Source organism: Oncorhynchus mykiss, chromosome 4 (assembly GCF_057628025.1).
Source record: "Oncorhynchus mykiss isolate SJ-2025 chromosome 4, ASM5762802v1, whole genome shotgun sequence".
Taxonomy (NCBI): domain Eukaryota; kingdom Metazoa; phylum Chordata; class Actinopteri; order Salmoniformes; family Salmonidae; genus Oncorhynchus; species Oncorhynchus mykiss.
In genome coordinates, this window is record NC_143025.1 from 78,945,075 (window position 1) to 78,970,384 (window position 25,310).

Genomic DNA, 25,310 nt, shown 5'->3' on the forward strand with positions numbered 1-25,310 from the left:
ATTGCTTTGGGGCTCTTCTGTTGGTTGTTGCTTCTAGTTGTATCTTCTATCCAGTTAAATCAGGACTCAGAAGCAGTGTCAATTAGGCTATCTAGTTGGCTAAACTAAACTTTCCTCTACACAACTGCCTCAGTCTCCACTCTTCTATTAGTTGAGTTGACTAAAATACCCATTAGTCCATCAGGTTTAGCCTAATCTCTTGGCTTCATACCCATCAGAGGGACACTCATCTCCTGCTCCTTCACCAGAGTGAAGATGTCTCTCCAGGCTCCGCTCCAACCTGCAGTGGTCCTGTCTCTGGTTCTGGTTGTGTTGGCTCTGACAGAGCTGTCCCGTGCCCAGCTCCAGCCCAAGGCTTCTGTCCTGGATTTCTCAGCCAGCCTGGGTAACCTCCTCCCCAGCCTCAGCCGTCCGGCCAACTCCAGCCGGATCTTCTACGGGGTAATGTTTGACGCTGGCAGCACTGGGACACGCATCCATGTCTACACCTTCATACAGAAAGACCCTGGTGAGTTATGTTAACACTCTGATGCTCCCAGATGTGTTACTGTATGCAATGTTGTGGTATTGAATTGCCCATTTATTAAACTAAATTAAATATGTTTATTATTAGATGCTAGTCAATGAACATTACACTAAATGCCCATCTTCATAAAACATCATTAATGTTTGCAAATTGTAGATTAAATGCTTATTGATTCAAGTGGATTTTGTCATTTCAAGTGGATTTCTTTATCTGTTGACTAATGGTTCATGTGTATATTTTGTCTGACAGAGGAGTTACCAGTGCTGGATAATGAGATGTTCCATTCCGTCAAGCCTGGTCTGTCGGCATACGCAGACATGCCTGAAATAGTGAGTACAGCAGTGGTTGTAATTGTCGACGCAGCAAGTGATATTCCAATATTCCCAAAACACTTCAAATAGATTTTACTCAAATTCATCATCATCATCACAACCACATTATCTCGCCAGGGTGGGTACACAGTGAGGCAGCTTCTTAAGGTGGCAAAGAAGACTGTCCCGCAGCTGGATTGGAAGAGAACCCCACTGGTCCTGAAAGCTACAGCAGGATTCAGGCTGCTGCCCCCAGAGAAAGCCCATGCTCTGCTGGAACAGGTACTGGCTAAGGCACTGCTAGGTCTGATACGGGGCTAGTGTACAGCACTATTAAATCAAGTATGGCACTGCCGAAGGTGTTGACACTACATTCACTCTTTCTGTTGTCTCTCTCCATCTTCCCACTCCACCCCTCAGGTGCAGGACGTGTTTGATGAATCTCCCTTCTTCGTCCCAGACGACAGCGTCAGCATAATGGATGGTACAAATGAAGGTAACGTCTCGTCTCCCAATAACCCCCCAGTAAACCTCCAGTCAAACCTATTCATCAGCACTTCGGTTGCAGGCTTCAACAGTGCTCTCCTCCTGATAGCATCAGTCACTGTTCTCCTTCTACAGCTTGCTGTGCTCTTTCTTTTTCATTGTGTTGGTATTCCTGAGGCTATTTTACTAAATTACTGTAGATTACCCTGATCTGTTATGATGACGCTGTTGGAAAAAGAGGGTTGTTGTCGTTAGAGGCAGTGTTGGTTACATCTCCAAAACGTGTAATTATGTGGTGAATGGATTTAGTGGCTTACCAAGCCTCGTGTGGTGTCATTGTGTAATTGATTTGTCAGCATTTTGACCACGTCTCTCAAATGATAGCCCTCTCACACATGTAAAACGAATGCTTATGCATGCCAAACAAGTTGTGAGTTAAGTGCACTAAACTGCATTGTCAGATCAGTATTAACCCCACTTCAATTTAACTTTTTTGTTCTCATAGGAATTTTGGCGTGGGTTACTGTGAACTTTTTGACAGGTGAGACTTGTAACTTCTTGTCATAGCACATATTGTAATGCATTCTTGGTATTAATCAAATTATTTAAGGGTATAGTGTTTTGCCATATGTATATACACTACCGTTCAAAAGTTTGGGGCCACTTAGAAATGTCCTTGTTTTTGAAAGAAAACCACATTTTTTGTCCATTAAAATAACAACAAATTGATCAGACAGTCTACAGTGTAGACATTGTTAATGTTGTAAATTACTATTGTAGCCGGAAATGGCTGATTTCTCGTGGAATATCTACATAGGCGTACAGAGGCCCATTATCAGCAAGAGATCTGAGATCAACGAGATCTTCAGTTTCTGGGCAATTTCTCGCATGGAATAGTCTTAATTTCTCAGAACAAGAGTAGACTGACGAGTTTCAGAAGAAAGGCCTTTGTTTCTGGACATTTTGAGCCTGTAATCGAACCCACAAATACTGATACTCAACTAGTCTAAAGAAGGACAGTTGTATTGCTTCTTTAATCAGCACAACTGTTTTCAGCTGTGCTAACATAATTTCAAAAGGGTTTTCTAATGATCAATTAGCCTTTTTAAAATGATAAACTTGGATTAGCTAACACAACGTGACATTGGACATTGGACAGTGATGGTTGCTGATAATGGGCCTCTGTACGCCTATGTAGATATTCCACGAAGAATCTGCCGTTTCCAGCTACAATAGTCATTTACAACATTAACAATGTCTGCACTGTATTTCTGCTCAATTTGATGTTATTTTAATGGACAAAAAAATGTAATGGACAAAAAATGTGCTTTTCTTTCAAAAAACAAGGGCATTTCTAAGTGACCCCAAACTTTTGAACGGCAGTGTGTGTATACATACATACATACATACATACATACACACACACACACACTCAAAGACATCTGAAATGGCAATGGCATTTTCTTTTTCATAAACCCTGGCTCTCCAGAAGATAACCTCAACTTGTACAGCCAGAGTCGATATTGAGCAGGGTTTTATTCCTGCAAGGGACTCCTATCATCTTTCTCAGATCTCCACAGAGCGTTTCACACCTCTGGATACAGATCCTGGGCTGTACCAAATCACAAGTGTGACTGATTCCTATCTCACTGTCTTCAGAGGGAACTTGTCAATAAAGTTGATTCAAATGGGAAATATTTTTTTTTAGGTCACCTGTATGCTGAGACCAGGAACACAGTGGGGATTCTAGATCTGGGGGGTGGATCAACTCAAATCACTTTTCTACCCAAATCCAAGGTTAGGGTTAATTTGTACAACCTGATTTATTTTCAATATTGTGCTTCTACACTATGTTGATACAGTGTTTATATTTGAATATGAATAATAAAATAATATATGCCATTTATCCAATGCGACTTAGTCATGCATGCATACATTTCATTTGCCAGGCACAAGATCAGTTAGACATACATGCATTTCATTTGCCAGGCACAAGATCAGTTAGACATACATGCATTTCATTTGCCAGGCACAAGATCAGTTAGACATACATGCATTTCATTTGCCAGGCACAAGATCAGTTAGACATACATGCATTTCATTTGCCAGGCACAAGATCAGTTAGACATACATGCATTTCATTTGCCAGGCACAAGATCAGTTAGACATACATGCATTTCATTTGCCAGGCACAAGATCAGTTAGACATACATGCATTTCATTTGCCAGGCACAAGATCAGTTAGACATACATGCATTTCATTTGCCAGGCACAAGATCAGTTAGACATACATGCATTTCATTTGCCAGGCACAAGATCAGTTAGACATACATGCATTTCATTTGCCAGGCACAAGATCAGTTAGACATACATGCATTTCATTTTTTCTGGAATGTTAATTACATTTGTTTACATATTTATTTTTCCTGTGCAGAAAACCATTGTAAGTTCTCCTGCTGACTACATTGCCAGATTTGACATGTTCAACTCTACATATGAACTATACACTCACAGGTAAACATTCTATATCCACTGATGCAGAAAGTATAAACAGTCACAAGTAATTGTTCTATACAACAAACCCGTAATAGTTTGTAAAAGTACTATCCAAATAACTATTAATTGATTGATTTGATTGACAGCTACCTGGGTAATGGACTGATGGCAGCCAGACTGGCAGCCCTAGGAGCACTGGGGGAAGAAGGTGATGGCTCGATACACTTCGATAGAAATTTAAAGGCAGTGTTCCCGCATTAGCGGACACTACGTTCACACACAGTAAACGCTGGGTATGTCGGCTCAATCGGAAATTACCTTTAAATTTCAATTGCGCTACAACGCTGAACTTCAGCAATACAGATTGAATCAACCCCTAACATTCATTTACATATCATCATCAGCATGTTAGAATCCCCAATTCACACACAATATAGGTTTTAGAACATGCTTTTTACTTTTCTATGTTATTCAGACCCCCATTCATCATTATTTTGTTACTTTACGCTACAGGGTTGGAGTGGAGAGTGTTCAAAAGCGCCTGTCTGCCCAAGAAGTTCAGAGAGGAGTGGAGCTTTGGAGGACTCACCTACACAGTCAGCGGGATACCTGATGGTGAGAGTCAACCAACTCACTGGATCTGCTAGAACTGCCATCAAATATGTACTGTAGTCGAACAACCTTAATAATAATATATCTGCCCTTTAGCAGATGCTTTTATCCAAAGCGACTTAGTCATGTGTGCATACATTTTACGTATGGTGTGTGTAAAATGTACCTTGGAACAGTTATTTTGGTGGCAACACAACACGTAGCATGTCTTACTATGCAGGGTACTAGGGTTTACCTGGGGTTGCTGTAAAGCAGTTTGTCACAAATGTGTATGAAAGTGCTATACAAATACATTGCATTGATTAAAAAACTTGAGCTCATAACAGTATCCTGTTTCGGTCCCTGTCCCAGGTTATGCAGGATACAAGCTGTGTTACCAGGAGGTGTTGAAGGTGGTAAAGGGAATAGTTCACCAGCCCTATGAGTTGAAAGACACCAGTGTGTTCTATGCTTTCTCCTACTACTTTGACAGAGCCGTGGACGCAGGCCTTATTGGTGAGAACACACACACACAACTTCTACTACATCCAAGCAGTGGACGCATTTGTAGCCCTGTTTATACCTGGTTCCGACAATCGTCCTTTGTCCTGATCTTGTCCACATTCTGATTGTGCCCACAATTTTAGACAAGTGTAGACGATTAAGACACATTGTGATCAGACCTTCCTGACCACCTCCGGAGGTAGTGAGGGGCTCTATGATTGTTATAATTGCACTGTCTCTACATAGGTAAAGAAAGGTTGCCACATTCGGGAGAATGTCAGAAGAGCCCTGTAGGGTATATATTTTATCTTCTCCAATTTACTAAAGTGTAGAAAGATCGGGACAGTGAAACTATTTAAATCATCATTATCCCGCCCTCTACAAACATTGACAGGTTATACCATTGATTTATGACATCAATGTGTGTCTTAAAATAAATAAGTATTATTTTCAAATATCTGTAAAATCATTTTCATACAGAGCGGACCCGGATATCTAGTCACAATGCTGACACAGTGGACGGATAAGAGACCCATTTTACTACCATGTGTAGATGCAATGGCTTCAATGTGGGAACAATTGGAATGTGGATAAGATCAGGACAAAGGATGCATGTTAGAACCAGGTATAAATGGGGTTAGTGAGAGGACACACACACACACAGTTAGTATAATGACTCCTAGAAGGAGATTCATTCCCCTCCTCCCTCCCGACAGGGAACAATGACTAATTTCTGAAGTAACTGACTCAGAGGTGTGATGAGTTCTAGGTTGTTATTAGAGTGGTGTCGGTGGTCGTCGACTTGTCAGTGAGTAACATGATGAGAAAGGTTGCAGGCCCTATTAGTATGATGGAGATGTACTGTGTAGCCCTGCTCTCATTGTAATGAATGATACAGTGTTTCTGAAGGAAAGATTAACGACCCCCGTCTTTCCACTCTTTCAGATGGGACCCAAGGAGGAATGCTGGAGGTCAGAGACTTTAAGAAAGGAGCTAAAGAGGGTGAGAACGAGTTAAGTCTGATGAGTAATGATATGCATAGCCAGAGATGGGCAAAAATGACAAAATATCATAAAGATCGATGTATCAAAATAAACAACCAAATACTTCTATTTTGAAATGAAAATAAAATACATGTACAGTTGAAGTCGGGAGTTTACATACACATCAGCCAAATACATTTAAACTCAGGTTTTCACAATTCCTGACATTTAATCATAGTAAAAATTCCCCGTCTTAGGTCAGGTAGGATCATCACTTTATTTTAAGAATGTGAAATGTCAGAATAATAGTAGAGATAATTATTTATTTAATCACATTCCCAGTGGGTCAGAAGTTTAGACACACAAATAAATTGTTTAACTTGGGTCAAATGTTTGGGTAGCTTTCCTCAAGCTTCCCACAATAAGTTGGGTGAATTTCGGCTCATTCCTCCTGACAGCTGGCTGGTAGGCCTCCTTGCTCACACACGCTTTTTCAGTTCTGCCCACAAATGTTCTATAGGATTGAGGTCAGGGCTTTGTGATGGCCACTCCAATACCTTGACTTTGTTGTCCTTAAGCCATTTTGCCACAACTTTGGAAGTATGCTTGGGGTTGTCCATGCTTGGGGTTGTCCATTGTCCATTTGGAAGATCCATTTGCAACCAAGCTTTAACTTCCTGACTGATGTCTTGAGATGTGGCTTCAATATATCCACAATTTTCCCTCCTCATGTTGCCATCTATTTTGTGAAGTGCACCAGTCCCTCCTGCAGAAAAGCACACCCACAACATGATGCTGCCACCCCCGTGCATCACGGTTGGGATGGTGTTCTTCGACTTGCAAGCCTCCCCCTTTTTCCTCCAAACATAAACGATGTTGATTATGGCAAAACAGTTATATTTTTGTTTCATCAGACCAGAGGATATTTCTCCAAAAAGTACAATCTTTGTCCCAATGTGCAGTTGCAAACCGTAGTCTGGCTTTTTTGGAGCAGTGGCTTCTTCCTTGCTGAACGGCCTTTAGGTTATGTCAATATAGGACTCATTTTACTGTGGCTACAGATACCTTTGTACCTGTTTTCTCCAGCATCTTCACAAGGTCCTTTCCTGTTGTTCTGGGATTGATTTGCACATTTCGCACCAAAGTACGTTCATCTCTAGGAGACAGAACACATCTCCTTCCTGAGCGGTATGACGGCTGCGTGGTCCCATGGTGTTTAAACTTGCGTACTATTGTTTGTACAGATGAACGTGGTACTTTCAGGCGTTTGGAAATTAAACCAGACTTGTGGAGGTATACACTTATTTCTTTGGATTTTCCCATGATGTCAAGCAAAGATGCACTGAGTTAGAAGGTAGGCCTTGAAATACATCCACAGACACACCTCCAATTGACTCATTGATGTCAATTAGCCTATCAGAATTTTCCAAGCTGTTTAAAGGCACAGTCAACTTAGTGTATGTAAACTTCTGACCTACTGGAATTGTGAAACAGTAATTTATAAGTGAAATAATCTTGTCTGTAAACAATTGTTGGAAAAATGACCTGTGTCATGCACAAAGTAGATGTCCTAACCGACTTGCCAAAACTATAGTTTGTTAACAAGACATTTGTGGAGTGGTTGAAAAACAAATTTTAATGACTCCACAACTCTATTTTGTATTTTAAAATACATACATGCATTTGCAAGTAGCAAGCCTGAACAGCAACATTCTCAGTAACGTTTTACTTTATCTACCTTAGTTGAGTGCCCTGACTGTAAGTTACTCTGGATAAGTGTCTGCTAAATGACCAAAATGTAAATGCAAAAAAAATAGTAACATACCAAAATGAACTGCTGAGCACACTGTGTATTATTATTGGCCTGGTTTCATGGCGGATATCATTAGAATAATACTCTGCATGCTTTGCAATTGTTCATTTTTACATACACATTGGGTTAATTTAGACACTCCTGATGCCAACTCCAGGTGAAAGGGAGCAACAAAATGGTCAACCGTTATGAAAAATGGGATAGAGAAGTATTTTCTATTTTGACAATACAAATGACAGCTCTTGAAAGTATCTTGTTACATAGCACATTGGAGTGTAATTCAGCCCAATGTAATACAAATGTCAAAATACTGTCCATAGCAATGGATTTATCATTACTGTGTTGTGCAGGGTTCCCTAACTTGGCCCCCCAGGTTTTCTGAGCAAAAAATAATTCAAAAACACAATGCACGCACTGCAATCTGGCAGATGAGTCCCAGCTGTGTGAATTGCCTCCCATTGAAATGAATGACCTTCTGGCAGAACGCATACATGCTTAGGCCTTGTATAATGCCGGGAGCCGCCTGTGGATTTGTCTGCTCAAACACGGTTTCCTTCCCACACCATCAAAACAACAGCTATGCAGGTGTTGGCTAGTGCAGCTCTGATAGCGCAGTAAGGGATAGATTATATGCTTGAGAAGTCTTAATGGTTTACGGGAGTCACCTCTCCTCGTTTCCCTTTACTGCACTGATCTGGCAATGGATTTGTTTCTTATTCCAGTGTGTAACAAGATGTCTAAGTACCGTCCTGTCAGCCCCTTCTTGTGTATGGACATGACCTACATCACCTGTCTGCTCAAAGATGGCTTCGGCTTCAAAGAGAACACTGTACTGCAGGTGAGACCGCCAAGTCATAATGGAATAGTCCTTTTGGCAATTCAGTAACGCAAAACCACACTTTTTAAAGCTAGCAACAAAGAAATGGTCAGACAAGATCTGTTAGACATTTTTACTTAAATAAATACAAAAAGGCATGAGTGATTTGGTGTGTCTCCTTTCTCCAGCTGACTAAGAAGGTGAACAATATTGAGACAAGCTGGGCGTTAGGTGCCACGTTCAAACACTTCCAGAACCTAAAGATCCACTGAGAGACATAAGCCACAGGGTTGGGTGGGCAGGTGGGATCACTGGTTTACATGGTGCTCAACAAGAAATGGACTGAGGAATACTTGTTTTAAACTGATAAGCCTTTGTGTCTTGTGAAATGAAATGTTTTATAGATATGCCATATTTGCATTTTACATTTGAGATGACATTACAATTGTTACCCAACACACATAACTGGTACTATAGTTCAGTAGGTCTGTTGTTTTCATGTGACTGGCTGCTATACTGTAGCCTTGTATTATATACACACGTCTCTATTAAAGCACTGGGGGCTGAAACTCAACATAGTTGTGTTACTGTACAAATCTGGATATTTTGATTTCAATAAAAAAAATAGAAGCTGGTATGTGTGTGTGTGTGAGTGTGCCATTGTTCTATATGCAGCTGTGCCTTCATTCCAATAGCAGCTTGTGAGTTTGAAATGGTTTCCTTAATGATTGGGGACTGAGTACATTTCTGTGGAGCACATTTAAATGTACATTTTCAAATAGTTTTATGTCAGCTATTGAGCATTGCAGAAGTTCAGCTCCATAGTGTGATTGAAATGGTCATTTCCGATTGAGCCGTGAACGAAGTCTTAATGTGGAAACATTGCCTTGAATTTCAAATCGCGCTTTAGTGCTCAACTTCCAACGATAGGAATTGATTCGAGCTCTTGATTAATATGAATTAAGCTAAAAAGCATCAGCCTTAATATTGTTTAGCAAAAGAAAGATCACTGCATTTTAGCCTTATCTGCACCCAGGCAAGCTTACAGAGTTGATTTAGTATGTTGTTTAACAATGACAAACACATTGTTAATTAATAAAACGTATGTATACCTGTCTTTATTTCTTTGGAAAGTCACCTGATAATTCCTTATATTTATAAACTACAGAAAAAGTTGTCTGTCTGTACAAGTTCTAGAACATTTTACACCGTCTTCTCATAAAACCCTCAGCAGCTAATTACATATCTACAGGGCTAAATCTGATATTTTTTTCCCAATCACATAATTTCAGATCTTATCTTATTGGTCAAAAGACCAATTAGTGAAAAAAAATCAGAATTGGGCTGCCTGTCTTCACGCAGCCAAGGATGGATGCAGAGGAAGGATGCAGAGAGTACATGTAGAATTCTGCCTCAAATTACTTTCCTGAAGTGTGAACAGAGATTTGCACAACAGCCTTGACTACAGCAAAGCCACCACATCCTCTGCGTACGTGTGGCTTGTCGTTGTCATGGTGACCAGGTCATGGGGTTGAGAGAGAACGACCACGGAGTCTGCCGAGCCTAAAACGAAGGGAAGAAGAAATGAGTTAGACAAGACAGAAGGCACAGGGGGGTAATTAAATAACATGGTCATAGTTAGGCTATATTGCCCCCTGTGGTTTTGGACGATGCCCTTGGTTTGAGTCCTGAAAAATATAACACCATCGCTAACTGTTAAAGGGATAGTGCAAGATTCTGGCAAATAAAGTTGTTCTACTTACGCAGAGTCAGACGAACTCATGGATACAATTTGTATGTCTCTGCATCCAGTACGAAGGAAGTTCAGTTCTACACAGCTAATGGTAGACTTCCAGTCATAGCGCTAATGCTAGTTATTATTAGCGCGCAAGCTAACTTCCATCATACTAGACAAACATAAAAATGGTATCCACGAGTCCATCTAAATCCACGTAGGTGGAAAAAACATTGATTTCCAGAATCTGGCACTATCCCTTTAATAAAAAAGTATTTCAGTTACAGTAAACAATGCTTGAAATACACTACATTGCACGTGGTTTTATACATTCAATATACCATGGGATCATGCTTTTTGAATGAGGTAGGAATGTATACGCCCATACGAAAATAAAAAACTTAAACATGGCTTGTCTTCAAAACAAATAGTGTTTAATATTAGCATGTCTTATTATATATTTTTTTAAGGTAGATAAATTAAATACAACGGTTAGGTAGGCAGTTTACTGTAGAGGGAAATTGCAATGTCTCTAAACAGGTGAAGAAAGGTTACCACATTTGGTAGAATTTGTCAGAAGGGTATATTATATCTTCTGAAATGTAAGATCTCTTTAATCCACACAAAATCAGGAGGAGGAGAGGGCGACTTCCACAGAAGTAAATTCAACCTTCTTGCCAAACTCACAAAGGCTACACAGTTAGATATGTATTTTGGTAGTCTTATAGTATCAAGTAATACCCCATATAATGTTATGGAAGTAGGAGAAAAATGCACTTGTAATAGTTTAGATGTGGTATCAAAGATGACAGACCAATAGCTATGTAGAGGAGAAGAACAGGAACAAAACATATGTATTAATGAAGCAGGAGCTTGCCGACACGTGTCGCTAACAAGGCCGACATCAGGATTGATGTTAGAAAGCCGGATTTTTTTAATTACATTTTTATTTCAGTTTTAGTTAACCAGGTAGGCTAGTTGAGAACAAGTTCTCATTTACAACTGTGACCTGGCCAAGAATAAAGCAAAGCAGTTCGACACATACAACAACACAGAGTTACACATGGAATAAACAAACAGTTAATAATTTACAGTGTGTGCAAATGAGGTAAGATAAGGGAGGTAAGGCAATAAATAGGCCATGGTGGCAAAGTAATTACAATATACCAGTTAAACACTAGAGTTATTGATATGCAGAAGATTTATGTGCAAGTGGAGATACTGGGGTGCAAAGGAGCAAGGTAAATAAATAAATAAATACAGTATGGGGATGAGGTAGTTGGGTGGGCTATATTACAGATGGGCTATGTACAGGTGCAGTAATCTGTGAGCTGCTCTGACAGCTGGTGCTTAAATCTAGTGAGGGAGATATGAGTCTCCAGCTTCAGTGATTTTTGCAGTTCGTTCCAGTCATTGGCAGCAGAGAACTGGAAGGAAAGTCTGCCAGAGGAGGAATTGGCTTTGGGGGTGACGAGTGAGATATACCTGCTGGAGCGTGTGCTACGGGTGGGTGCTGCTATGGTGACCAGTGAGCTGAGATAAGGCGGGGCATTACCTAGCAGAGACTTGTAGATGACCTGGAGCCAGTGGGTTTGGCGACGAGTATGACGCGAGGGCCAACCAACGAGCGAGTACAGGTCGCAATGATGGGTAGTATATGGGGCTTTGGTGACAAAATGGATGGCACTGTGATAGACGGCCTCCAAATTTGTTGAGTAGTGTTGGAGGCTATTTTGTAAATGACATCACCGAAGTCGAGGATCGGTAGGATGGTCAGTTTTACGAGGGTATGTTTGGCAGCATGAGTGAAGGATGCTTTGCTGCGAAAGCAGATTCTAGATTTAATTTTGGATTGGAGATGCTTAAGGCATATTGAGCAGGGCTAGAGGCTATACAATGAAATAAAACAATAATCACTAACCAGAACAGTAATGGACAAGGCATATTGACATTAGGGAGAGGCATGCGTAGCCAAGTGATCACAAGGGTCCAGTGAATGGTTGGGCTGGCTGGGGACACGGTGATTCAGACAGCTAGCATGCCGGGGATAGCAAGCTAGCAGAAGGGCCTTAGAGGGACGTCGCGACGGAGGAGTCTGTTTTAGCCTCCTCGTGCGGTTCCATCGATAGACAAGTCATGATGGATTAGTAGGGTTCCGTGTAGCAGAGGGGTCCAGTCCACTTGGCAAATGGATCTATTCAGCTAACAGTCCAATATGCTCTGGACAGCTAGCGGACCGCGGCTAGCAGACGGGCATTCAGGGGACGTCGCGACGAAGGGGCCCGTTGGAATTTTTTTTTTTTTAAATCGGGCAGATTACGTCGGTAGTCCAGTCATGATGGATAAGCAGGGCTTTGTGTGGTAAAAGGGGCCCAGGCCGATTGGCAAAATAGATACGAGTGGCACGAGAAATTGGCCAGTGGACCTATTAGCTAACAGTCCGATATGCTCTAGACAGCTAGCAGATGGGCATTCAGGGGACGTCGCGACGTAGGAGCCAGTTGAGTAACCCCCTCGAACAGATAACGGTCGGTAGTCCAGTCGTGAAGAATTGGCGGGGTTCCGTACCCCGTACCGGCAGTAAAAGGGGTCCAGGAGGGAGTGGCTGATGGGAAATGGGCCTAGCATGGGCTAGCTCCAGGCTAATTGGTGTTTGCTTCGGGACAAAGTTTAGTCCTGTGAGAGCAGTGTAGGATGTTGCATTGGATCAAACCATGTTTGGCACAAATAGAAGAGGAGTGGACACAGTGCAGAATATCTTCCCTTGTGTCATCAGTAAACTCAAACTTTATGTTCCCATAAAGTTTTAATAGCTGCAAATGAAGGATTGTGAAGAAAGTACATTTGATCATAGCTATAAGAAATTATACCTTTTACTGTTGGGGATGATTTGAAAAATGCATCACATGCGCCAAATACAACAGTGAAATGCTTGTTTACAAGCCCTAACCAACAAAGCAGTTAATAAAGAAAAATATCTACAAGAAATAAAGTAACAAATTATTAAAGAGCAGCAGTAAAATAGCAATAGCGAGGCTATATAAAGGGGGTACCGGTACAGAGTCAATGTGCGGGGCACCGGTTAGTAGAGGTAATTGAGGTGATATATACACGTGGGTAGAGTTATTAAAGTAACTTATGCATAGATAATAACCAGAGAGTAGCTGCAGTGTAAAAGAGGGAGGCAATGCAAGTAGTCTGGGTAGCAATTGTATTAAATGTTCAGTGGTCTTAGGGCTTTTCTAAGGTATGAAAAGGGTAGCCCCACTCCACTCTATCAAAAGCTTTCTCAGCATCTAGCGAGATTAGAATATCTGGGAGCTTTGAGATAGAAGGATTATACATAACATTAAAGAGTCATCTGATATGAGAAAGAATGTCTATTTTTTTTTATAAAACCTGCTTGGTCAGAGGAAATAACAGATGGTAAGACCGACTCCAAATGCATAGCTAATAGTTTAGCCAGGGGCTTAACATCCACATTGGGCAGAGCGATTGGGCGATAGGACACGCAGGAGAGAGGGTCTTTATTCCTTTTCAATATCATTGAAATTGAGGCCTGTTTTAAGGATAGAGGGAGAGAGACTGATTTAAAGGATTCAATAAACATTCATCAAGAGCAGGGCTAATTTATCCAGAAACGTCTTGTAAAATTATATTGGGTATCCATCTGGTCCAGGACATTTACCACCTTTAATTACACTCTTCCATGGTAATAGGTTCCTCCAATTGAAGCTTGGAGACTGTATCAATTGTTGGGACAGTTAGAATATATATTTTTTTAATTCAAGAGCAGGAGGGTCAGCAGACTGTTCTGAAGTATAAAGAGGCATAGAAGTCTTTAAACTGGCTATTTATTAGCTGGGGATCTATTGTTGCACCAGTAGGTGTTTGAATTTGAGGATTTGTTGAGCAGAGGAAGACTGGCAAAGTTGATGAGAAAGCTATTTAATTGTCTTGTCAACATACTCATAGTGAGTATGTCACTACTTAAGCAGCAGTTCCTCAATTTGATGACAAGGTATTGAATTCAGCTTGTAAAGAGAGTCAATCCCTGTACACATTTGTGGATGGTGAGGTAGCATAAATACTGAAACTGTAAAATACAAGTTGTCAGTTCAGAGCGTCTCTTTTTCCTAAAAAAAATTCAAAACTAGTGTATGATTTTACTTGACCACTAATGTAGGCCTTAAATGTCTCCCACAGAACAGATGCTGAAATGTTGGGGTGTTGTCATTAGCTATAAAAACATCACATCTGAGCAGTCAGGAAGTTAACCAAAAACTTTCAGACAGCAAGCGCGTATTAAAACTCCCACCACCAACTGGCTCAGTCCCACCACCAACTGGCTCAGTCCCACCACCAACTGGCTCAGTCCCACCACCAACTGGCTCAGTCCCACCACCAACTGGCTCAGTCCCACCACCAACTGGCTCAGTCCCACCACCAACTGGCTCAGTCCCACCACCAACTGATAGCTCTAAAGTCAGAGGGGCGTGATCAGATATGACAATGGAATTGTATGAGCGTACAGAGGAAAGAAGTCTGTTGTCCAAGAAGTACTCAATGTGAGTATAAGTGTGATGGACATGCCCTACTTGTTGGATTGAAAAAACGGCAGCTGTCGTTAAGCAAAATCTTCAAGAAAAGTTTGGATCACCTTAGCAGACTTAGGTGTGCTAATTTTGTTGGAGGAACGATCCAAAGTAGGATTAAGCCAGCAATTAAAATGGCCTCCCAAGATTAAAAAGTGTGAGGGAAGACAGAAAGGCCAGAAAAAAAAATGTGGCATCCCAATTTGGCACATAAACATTGGCAAGGATCAATGGAGTATTATAGATTCTGCCAGGGACAACAATATATCTGCCATTGGAATCTGAAATAACATTGGAAGAAACAAAGGGCACCAATTTGTGTATCAGAATTGCAGCTCCCCTCAATTTATTTTGAAAAGTGGAGTGATAAAATTGGCCTACCCAGCCTTTTCGCAATCTAAAGTGATCTGAAACTCTCAGATGGGTCTCTTGTAAAAAAAAAAAAGCAATTTGTGTTCCCAGATGTTGAAGATGAAGTACTCTACTACGTTTGACTGGCTGGTTCAAAACTTCACAGTTCCAACTAGAAAATGTAAGAATACTCCAAGTAAGCTGTCCTATTAAATTAGGTTGTTGAGTCATCCTTTAGATAAATAGGAAATGAGTGGAAGACTGAACCTGACATACGAGAAAAAAAAACAGAAAAAAAAAAACTGCTGAACTTCCTCCCACCCGCTGAAGTGTCTTCCCGAACAAGACAAGCGCATCCCCACCAGTACAAAAGCTCCAAAATACACTCTGGGAAACAGTGTTTCCAGCAGCTAGACTAAGCTCTTACCAAGTGGAGCATTGTGACAATGATATTATTAAATATTTTTTTAAATATACAGTACCAGTCAAAAGTGTGGATATCTGTGTGGACAAACCTAATAATTCAAGGTTTTTTAATTATTAAAAAAGACCTATTTTCTACAATGTAGAATAAAAGAAGACTTCACAACTATGAAATAACACATATGGGGCCTCCCGGGTGGCGCAGTGGTTAAGGGCGCTGTACTGCAGCGCCAGTTGTGCCACCAGAGACTCTGGGTTCGCGCCCAAGCTTTGTCGTAACCGGCCGCGACCGGGAGGTCCGTGGGGCGACACACAATTGGCCTAGCGTCATCCGGGTTAGGCCGGTAGGGATATCCTTGTCTCATCGCGCACCAGCGACTCCTTTGGCGGGCCGGGCACAGTGCTCTATAGTTTTATCAAGTCGGTTAGGACATCTACTTTGTGCATGACACAGGTAATTTTTCCAACAATTGTTTACAGACAGATTATTTAACTTATAATTCATTGTATCACAATTCCAGTTGGTCAGAAGTTTACATGCACTAAGTTGACTGTGCCTTTAAACAGCTTGGAAAATTCCAGAAAATTATGTCATGGCTTTAGAAGATTCTGATAGGCTAATTGACATCATTTGAGTCAATTGGAGGTGTGCCTGTGGATGTATTTCAAGGCCTACCTTCAAACTCAGTGTCTCTTTGCTTGACATCATGGGAAAATCATAAGAAATCAGCCAAGACCTCAGAAAAAATTTCCAAACGCCTGAAGGTACCACGTTCATCTGTACAAACAACAGTACGCAAGTATAAACACCATGGGACCACGCAGCCGTCATACCGCTCAGGAAGGAGATGCGTTCTGTCTCCTAGAGATGAACGTACTTTGGTGCGATAAGTGCAAATCAATCCCAAAACAACAGCAAAGGACCTTGTGAAGATGCTGGAGGAAACGGGTACAAAAGTATCTATATCCACAGAAAAATGAGTCCTATTTTTACATAACCTGAAAGGCCGCTCAGCAAAGAAGAAGCCAGTGCTCCAAAACCGCCATTAAAAAAGCCAGACTACAGTTTGCAACTGCACATGGGGACAAAGATTGTACTTTTTGGAGAAATGTCCTCTGGTCTGATGAAACAAAAATAGAACTGTTTGGCAATAATGAACATCGTTATGTTTGGAGGAAAAAGGGGGAGGCTTGCAAGCCGAAGAACAACATCCCAACCGTGAAGCACAGGGGTGGCAGCATCATGTTGTGGGGGTGCTTTGCTGCAGGAGGGACTGGTGCACTTCACAAAATAGATGGCATCATGAGGGTGGAAAATTATGTGGAAATATTGAAGCAACAGCTCAAGTCATCAAGTTAAAGCTTGGTCGCAAATGGGTCTTCCAAATGGACAATTACCCCAAGAATACTTCCAAAGTTGTGGCAAAATGGCTTAAGGACAACAATGTCAAGGTATTGGAGTGGCCATCACAAAGCCCTGACATCAATCCTATAGAAAATTTCTGGGCAGAACTGAAAAAGCGTGTGTGAGCAAGGAGGCCTACAAACCTGACTCAGTTACACCAGCTCTGTCAGGAGGAATGGGCCAAAATTCACCCAACTTGTTGTGGGAAGCTTGTGGAAGGCTACCCGAAACGTTTGACCCAAGTTATACCATTTACAGCCAAAGCTACCAAATACTAATTGAGTGTATGTAAACTTCTGACCCACTGGGAATGTGATGAAATAAATAATTCTCTACTATTATTCTGACATTTCACATTCTTAAAATAAAGTAGTGATCCTTACTGAACTAAGACAGACTTTTTACTAGGATTAAATGTCAGGAATTATGAAAAACTGAGTTTAAATGTATTTGGCTAAGGTGTATGTAAACTTCTGACTTCAACTGTATATGTCTCTTTTGAGCCCAATCAAAGCTACTGTGAACTAAGGGCAGCGTCCCGGCCATCGCTGTTCTCCTCCCGCCCTGGCGAGCCTCTTGGCGTGGTTGCTCGCCCAGGCAAGCCTGGGGATTCCTTAACTTCTCTGGGATATGTGGGACGGTAGCGTCCCACCTCACCAACAGCCAGTGAAATTGCAGGGCGCCAAATTCAAAACAACAGAAATCCCATAATTAAATTTCCTCAAACATACAAGTATTTTACACCATTTTAAAGATAAACTTTTGTAAATCCAGCCACAGTGTCCGGTTTCAAAAAGGCTTTACGACGAAAGCACACCAAACGTTTATGTTAGGTCAGCACCTAGTCAGAGAAAAAAAAAGGCATTTTTCCAGCCAAAGAGAGGAGTCACAGCAGAAATAGCAGAAAAAAAAGCAGAAAAAAAGCAGAAATAGAGATAAAATGAATCACTAACCTTTGATGATCTTCATCAGATGACAATCATAGGACTTCATGTTACACAATACATGTATGTTTTGTTCGATAAAGTTCATATTTATATCCAAAAATCACAGTTTACATTGGCACGTTATGTTCAGTAGTTCCAAAACATCCAGTGATTTTGCAGAGAGCCACATCAATTTACAGAAATACTCATAATAAACATTGCTAAAAGATACAAGTGTTGTGCATGGAATTTTAGATCCACTTCTCCTTAATGCAACCGCTGTGTCAGAATTCCCCCAAAAAAATACAGAAAAAGCACACCATGCAATAATCTGAGTACGGCGCTTAGACACAAAATCAAGCCATACAGATACCCGCCATGTTGTGGAGTCAACAGAAGTCAGAAATAGCATTATAAATATTCACTTACCTTTGATGATCTTCATCAGAATGCACTCCCAGGAATCCCAGTTCCACAACAAATGTTTGTTTTGTTCGATAAAGTCCATCATTTATGTCCAAATACCTTGTTTTTGTTTGCGCGTTTAGCCCAGTAATCCAGTGTCTCTTATCTGCCTAATTCCGGGATTTGTGGAACAGTGAAGAGTCAGATTATATTGTTTCGGAAATTAAACTAGGCAATAGAAGTAAAGTTGTAGACTAGACTGAGGTTTTAAATAACAGAAATATGACCGTTTACTCAATTAGCGGCTGTGCTAGCTTGCTGATGAAAGTTTGGTAACTGAATGCAGGCTTCTTATGTCAAGTCGCATTTACATCGACTATATCCTTTTTTACTGTTACGAAGAGAGATGAAAAACCTTGCTTCGGATATTCTGCCGACCAAGGCAACCGAAACTGTCAGGAGCAGACAAATATGCCCGCCACTCCAATTGGAAATCTTTCAGGAAAATCCAAGGCTTTGCTGCGACCTACTTTAGCAATCCTCCATTCAGTATTTCACTGCCATTATTACCGTTCGGAAGAGCAACGAGATATGAAACTATATCAACAATACTTAGTAAGGCGAAATTAAACAATGAATTAAACTGTGCTCTAAATTAAATAAAGGTTGTTGCAGGAGCATCGGGAAATGTGTGGTACGTCATTCGTGTCCCCAGAAATCCCCACACTATCCCTTTAAGAGTATTGGGATTGGACTGTGTTAAGCATTCAAAGGTAAAGTCTACACCAGTTGATTAGGTGCATTTGACAAATAAATGTGATTTATTGGAGTTTTGCATTTGTGAAACGTTTTGTATGACTGTGTGTGTGTGTCTACCTTGTTCTCGCAGCATGGCGTTGTGTAGGTTCATGGGCTCCACCCCCGTAGTCATGGTGACCATAGTGTCGTCAGGTGACCCGTCAGCCTCCAGCAAACTGCTGTGTGTCAGAGCCTCGCCTGTCAATCACACAGAGGTGCCATACTGTTCATTACAGAGGTGTGTGTGTGTGTGTGTGTTATATTGAACATTCCAAATGGAAGACAACGAGCCTGTTATACATAGACACACACCGGTAAACTCCAAGGCTACGGCTGAATGATATGTAGTGTGTTGGGTTGGAATTGGAAGAAAAGCCTGCACACCCTGTAATGCTTGTAACCAGGGTTGGTGACCATTGGCGTAATTTGTGTGTGTCTGTGTTACCTGTTTCTCTGCCCTCGTTCCCCAGCACCTCCTCTCCGTGTCTCTTCCTCATGTGGACGTTCCTGCTGCCGCTCTGAGAGAACGTCTTTCCACAGACACCACACTGGTGGGGTTTCTCTCCTAGAACACATTCATACACAGGGACACTTATCACTGTCTCCAATGGCACCATATTCCCTATAAAGTGCACTACTTTTGAGCACAAGGCCATTGGGCTCTGACCAAAAAAAAAGAGTGCACTATGTAGGGAATAGGGTACCATTTGAGACGCAGCCAGTGACACAGACTGAAGCTAAAGTTACTGTGGGAATATGTGGAACTCGACTTCCACATATTCAGTTGTTGTTATACCGGTAGTTAACAAAGCAACCTAGCTGTTGTCATTTCACTACGTATAGAATGAAAAGCTGAAACTGTGTTTAAATGCTAGTACAGGGGTGGGCAACCCTTTTCCTGGAGTGCCACAGGCACCACACCTGACCAACTGAGCTAATTGATAATTTCAGTGATTGCCTAAATTCAACACACCTGGTCTTCCAGGTCTGTTAAATCAAAAACATGATGTGCCTGCGGCCCTCCAGGACCAAGGTCGCCTACCCCTGTCTTAGTAGGTCAACTCAGATTTTATGAACCTATCTGTGGGTGTGGTGTTCTCACCTGAGTGTACGAGCATGTGTTTGCGTAGACTGGAGTACTCTGCAAAGGAACGACCACAGCCACCTGCTTCACACAAGAAAGGCTTCTCACCTATAGACAACACACACACCAATTAAAGATCACATGCTAGAAGGTACATATTAAGGCTTCTCAAATGTAGACAACACACATTAATCATAACACTTTCTCACAGAGCAAGTATTATACCACTCTCCTACACTAAGCACATATCTTTCCACAGCACTGAAAACACCTGAAACATATGAAAGACATTCACTTTACTTCTATGCTGTACTACAGGATACAGAGCAGACTAAAACAGATGTCACTCCGGTTTATGTGCTCTACTGCTGTGTACCTCTAAGTGTGTGTCACTGTCCCCACCTGTGTGTGTGCGTTTGTGGTTCTTGAGGTTTCCTGCGGTGGTGAACTTCTTGCCACAGTTCTTCTCCTTGCAGAAAAAAGGCTTGTCTCCGTTGTGAGTTCTCATGTGGACCTGAAGACGCTGCAGCACGTAGAAACTTTTCCCACAGCCCTCCGCCCCACACCGGAACATACGGTCGTTCCTGACACACACACACACACACACATTAACATTTGAGGTGATATTTGTGTGTGTGTGTGTGTGTGTGGGTGTGTGTGTGTTTGTGTACCTGTGTGTTTTGAGGTGGTATTTGAGGTGAGCAGGCCAAGTGAAGGTTCTATAGCAGCCCTCAAAGGAGCAGCGGAGGTTCTGTTTAGAAGAAAGCGTACGATTGGTCCTCGTCGGCTGCTCTCTCTTCACACCCTCCAACGGGAAGCTGGGCAGGTGGTCACCTAGGCAACAGAAACAGAGAGGGGATGTGATATCATAAACAGAAGTCTTCCTGTTATAGTCAGTATCATTTAAATGTCACACTTGCTCTTCAGTCAGTGATCCGTTGGTGGCAATGAACTACCATTAGAGTCAATTTACACACCCCCATTAAAGTCAATTTACCCACCCCCATTAAAGCCAATTTACCCACCACCATTAAAGTCAGTGACATTACTGTTGCTGCCATTCCCAGCCCTGGCGTCCTGGCTAGCCTTGGCATCTTTAGCCAGCTGTGCACGAGTTGCTGCGATGAGGCTGTCGTGTGCCAACTCCTGTACCCGCAGGTACCAGGGGGCAGTGCCATCCACACAACAGTCCCCGGACAAGATTACCTCCTCTTCCTCCTCCTCTGTCCCATCTGCTGAAAAGATTAGTGGCTCAGAGGAGGCTGCTAGGCCTGGAGAGAGAGGGAGAAAGGGAGGAGAGGGATGGAGAGGACGAGGGGGAGAGACAGAAAATGAGAGGTGAAGGGAGAGGGAGACAAGGAGGGAGAGTTTGTCAGGGCATGATGAAGTGTCCTTGTCACATGTTATCTCAGCCCTAAAATGTAAAGAAAACAAGGTCATAAGACAATAAATGGGATAATTTGCCCGGCAGAGACAGTCACACTCTGTCGTGCAGAGGAGATGAGATGATAACCCTTGTCGTGTATTTGCAAAGCTGCTTTGTCACACCACAGTACAGATAACGGTTAAGTAAAGAATTAATTTCAATACATATATTCACATTACAGCACAATAATCAGGCATGCCCTGAAGGAAGGGGGGCTGTCTGTGTAGAAATATAATTGATAGAACTGTTAAGTGTTACATAACAGTGCCTTCAGAAAGTATTCACACTCCTTGACATTTTCTAAATTTTGTTGTATTACAGGCTGAATTTAAAATGAATGAAATTTAGATTTTTGGTCACGGGCCTACACACAATACCCCATAATGTCAAAGTGAAATAGTTTTTTTTACAAATTAATTGAGAAAAAAGAAACCTGGACACTGCTCTTGCTAGCATCACTGCTCTTTATTAAGCTGTATGTATCGGCCTCATGGCCTTCACCAGAGCTTTAAAAAAATAAAGGCAATTCACTGTAAAGTCTACACCTTTTGTATTCGGCACATGGGACCAATAAAATTGTATGTAATATGGTTGCTTGGGCCCTGCGTCTCCGTACCTTTGGCGAGGTTGAGGAGGACGTAGGAGCTGCTCTCTGAGCGCTGCAGGTCATGGAGGACAGGAGATGGGCTGGGGGGTGTGTGAGGTCTGCGGGGATGGGGGTGCACCTCCATGGGACTCTGCTCTGCTCCCCCAAACTCTGACAGGGACAGAGACCTCGCTGACACATGGCTGAGACCACCCTCTGGGGAACCAATCACAGATTACATTAGTGGAGTAATTAGTTGGCTAGAGAACCAATGAGAGAGTAGGTTCTAAGAGAGATTTAGTCCAAGTAGCAATATATAATCTGAAAAACACAAGGTTATTGTATGGCAGATTGTCTATGATGATATCCAGTCATTGTCTGTGATGATTGCTGGCTGTCTGACCTGTCAGGGCCAGCTGTGTGCACAGGGAGCTATCTGCAGGGGCCAGCAGGGGAAGGCAGGTGTGTTTGGTATCAGAGTCCTCCAGACTCTGCCCCAGAGGGATGGAAGCGTTCTGGACAAACTGAACCAGCAGCTGCAGAGGAGAGGGAGAGGAAGCAAGATAATTCATCAAACAGTTCTGTAGCTAAGGGTGGATCTGTATGTGCAAATGGAAGACCACAAATACATACTACTATGTATTAGTGTCGGCAGGTGAACAATGTGGAGCGCTTACCTCGGGTTTGGAGTCAAGCTCATCTGAAAGCATGGATTACGCCTTGAGAGATCTGTAGGGATGAATCAGACTTTCCATTACTGAGCAAAATTAGCTGTTAACTGAGATATCCTATTAGAGTGGGGGTGAGAATAATAATCAGCATCCAGTGCTTCCCATTCATTAAGTCATAGTCAACCTAAATGGACTAGCTAACTGTATAACTTGTTGAAACTAGCAACCAACATTTCAACAAAACAATAAGTGCATGCTAAATACGAAGTTTATTAATTAACAACTGAGCCCGTTAGCTCAGTGTTAATCACGCACCAAGCTTTGCATAGTTGCAGGTATCTCTGTAAATTACCGAGTTAGCTGGCTAACTTGTACAGCATCAATAAAGACGGCCGCCTAGCTAGCAAGACAACACCACTGTTCTGTCCAAAAAGGGTGGGTATAATGTGTTACGTTCCAACAGGAATCTGTTACAAAACGTCGTAAATAAAAAGGTTGCCGACAAACAAAGCATACAAAGTTGTATAGCGGCATAATAAGATACCAGGTAACCGTAGGGAGTGGGCTATTTAATTACGTTTTTCACTAAACACGTTTATTCCGAAGAATGTCTGTCCTCACTCTGGTAGCCTCTGGATAAACATTAAGAATAAGCTGCGTGGTGAGTTGATGCCTGTTCGGCAGCTAGTTAGCTAGGTGAATTGATCATTCTACTTTGTATGCGTTGTTTGTTGGCTACCTTGTACTTTACAAAGTTTTGGGAACAGATTCCTGTTGGAACGTTCCACAAATTATACCCCTACAAAAATGAACAAACGTCACCAGCTACAACAGAGTACCTTGTTACTGGCCAACATTCATTCCCATCTCAGCTAAAAAGGTCGATTGAAAACTGTGGCTAGTTTAGATAGCCGGCGAGTTTGTTGTTAGCGTTTGATTTGTTGCCGTTAATAGCATGTTAGCTTCTTTTGCCAAAACAAAGCTTCTCAACAGTCAGTATATGTCACACATATACACTTTAATCAAACTACTAAGATAAATTACTTCCGAAATATTAATTTATACGCTTTACCTTGTTTTCTTATTTGTACATAGAAATGTGGTAGACCCCAGTTCTACGGGAAGACTTGAGGGACAAAACGAGTACTTCCGGGTTTCGTTGCTAAAATATAAACGCAAAAGCTTTTGATTACTGACATCTGCTGGTTCTTGTGTGGTAACATCAGCTGTTATAAATACTGTAGCTACTATACTCTCCCTTCGTCAGTAGGGGTCGGTATAATTATCAATTTCCAGAGAAAAGTGCGTGCTAAATGTGTTCATCTGCTTTCTATTTTACTCTTTGTAATGCTCGAGTTTTTGCATCCACCGAGAAATACATTATTTCTAACAAAATACAACTAAATCAATAAAAAAAAGATTAGGTTTCGATGTCTTGCTACGGCTGCACTGCAGCGGCTACTCACAGGCGCTATCCCACTACTGGATGGCACGGGGGCTTTGACCTGCTTCGTTTCCGACCTGGGCCGGTGCACCCCTCCTTAAGCGACCTGGTGGCCCCGGGCTCCCCCAGGAGCACCATATCGATACCGAACTTAGTGTGGACACCCGCTCGACATAGCACGCTACAGCCCAGAGCTCCTTAGCTCACTCGATCCGCCAACCTCAGCCTCCCAGTGACTTGGATTACAGGCACGCGCCAACGCGCCCGGCGAGAAATTCAGTTGCAGGAACAGATTATAAAGGGCATGTGGGCTCATTTCGAATGAAGTTTAGGCTACAGTCCTTTTATTTGCTAGCTAGTAAGAAATTAAATGAATAGTGGAAGTGGAGCCTACAGGAAAAAACACACTTGTAACTGACAATGAGTTTGAAATATAATTGTTTTAAGCATTCTTTTAGAAAAAGCAGTGTGCTCATTTTAAGTCTGTTTAGGCAGACACGGATCCTGGCAACCTCAACCTTCCTTTCTCTCACCAGATACTTCTGATCTCCAACACAATGGGTTAACAAACACAACTCTTTCCACCGATACTACACATTCCTCTGTCTCATGCCCCCCTGCACATCTAGGAATCTCCCTCCTACACACTTCTGCAACATGAACATAAGCTTGGCACATAAAACACTTTAATGGGTTTGGTACAAAAGGTCTCACGGGATAACTGACACATCTAACTTGACTTTGTCTGGTTAAGAGAGCATAGCAAGTCCCAGTTGTTATTCCTAGGCGCGTGGTGCGGAGCGCCCGCTCCCAGACGGAAGAAATGCAAAACATTTCCAGTTTCCATAATACGTCCATAATAGGCAGGCAGAGATCATCTTAATGTCGCTGGTCCATCAGGCTTTAGATCTGTCTCTGGTGTGCACGATAAGAC

The 25,310-nt window shown here is 42.0% G+C and overlaps 2 protein-coding genes and 1 non-coding gene across 4 annotated transcripts; 1 reads left to right on the forward strand and 2 right to left on the reverse strand.

Annotated features, from left to right (window-relative positions):
* Window positions 1-195: 195 nt before the first annotated feature.
* Window positions 196-8,799, forward strand: LOC110522461 (ectonucleoside triphosphate diphosphohydrolase 5; the record flags this gene model as incomplete). Its single annotated transcript, XM_021600882.3, has 13 exons — window positions 196-508; window positions 776-855; window positions 976-1,119; window positions 1,258-1,333; window positions 1,829-1,864; window positions 3,032-3,120; window positions 3,758-3,837; window positions 3,966-4,027; window positions 4,333-4,434; window positions 4,783-4,926; window positions 5,860-5,916; window positions 8,433-8,548; window positions 8,716-8,799. Coding segments are annotated over 13 exons (1,383 nt in total), but the record flags the coding sequence as incomplete, so codon positions are not given.
* LOC110522460 (zinc finger protein 410) lies at window positions 8,647-24,116 on the reverse strand. Of its 2 annotated transcripts, none has more exons than XM_021600879.3 (11): window positions 24,005-24,116; window positions 22,939-22,990; window positions 22,665-22,797; window positions 22,292-22,477; window positions 21,275-21,520; window positions 20,921-21,083; window positions 20,652-20,833; window positions 20,268-20,357; window positions 19,611-19,730; window positions 19,244-19,363; window positions 8,647-10,090 (listed from the first exon to the last, which is right to left on the reverse strand). In XM_021600879.3, exons 2-11 carry the CDS (start codon window positions 22,969-22,971, stop codon window positions 9,990-9,992), a joined length of 1,374 nt encoding a protein of 457 aa, XP_021456554.1. In that variant the 5' UTR covers window positions 22,972-22,990; window positions 24,005-24,116; the 3' UTR covers window positions 8,647-9,989. The 2 variants fall into 2 exon arrangements, with proteins under 2 accessions (XP_021456554.1, XP_021456556.1); XM_021600881.3 differs by having other exon boundaries at window positions 21,299-21,520; window positions 24,005-24,103.
* Window positions 24,117-24,346: 230 nt separating this feature from the next.
* LOC149984147 (signal recognition particle RNA) lies at window positions 24,347-24,645 on the reverse strand. Its single transcript, XR_016495660.1, has one exon.
* Between the last annotated feature and the right edge of the window lie 665 nt (window positions 24,646-25,310).

Coding starts and splice junctions, on each gene's coding strand:
- LOC110522460 (XM_021600879.3), bottom strand. CDS start 22,971: ATGCTTTCAGATGAGCTTGACTCCAAACCCGAG. Junction 22,478..22,664: donor CACACAGCTGGCCCTGACAG/GTCAGACAGCCA, acceptor TTGGTTCCCCAG/AGGGTGGTCTCAGCCATGTG. Junction 19,731..20,267: donor ACACATGCTCGTACACTCAG/GTGAGAACACCA, acceptor AATGTGTTCTAG/GAGAGAAACCCCACCAGTGT.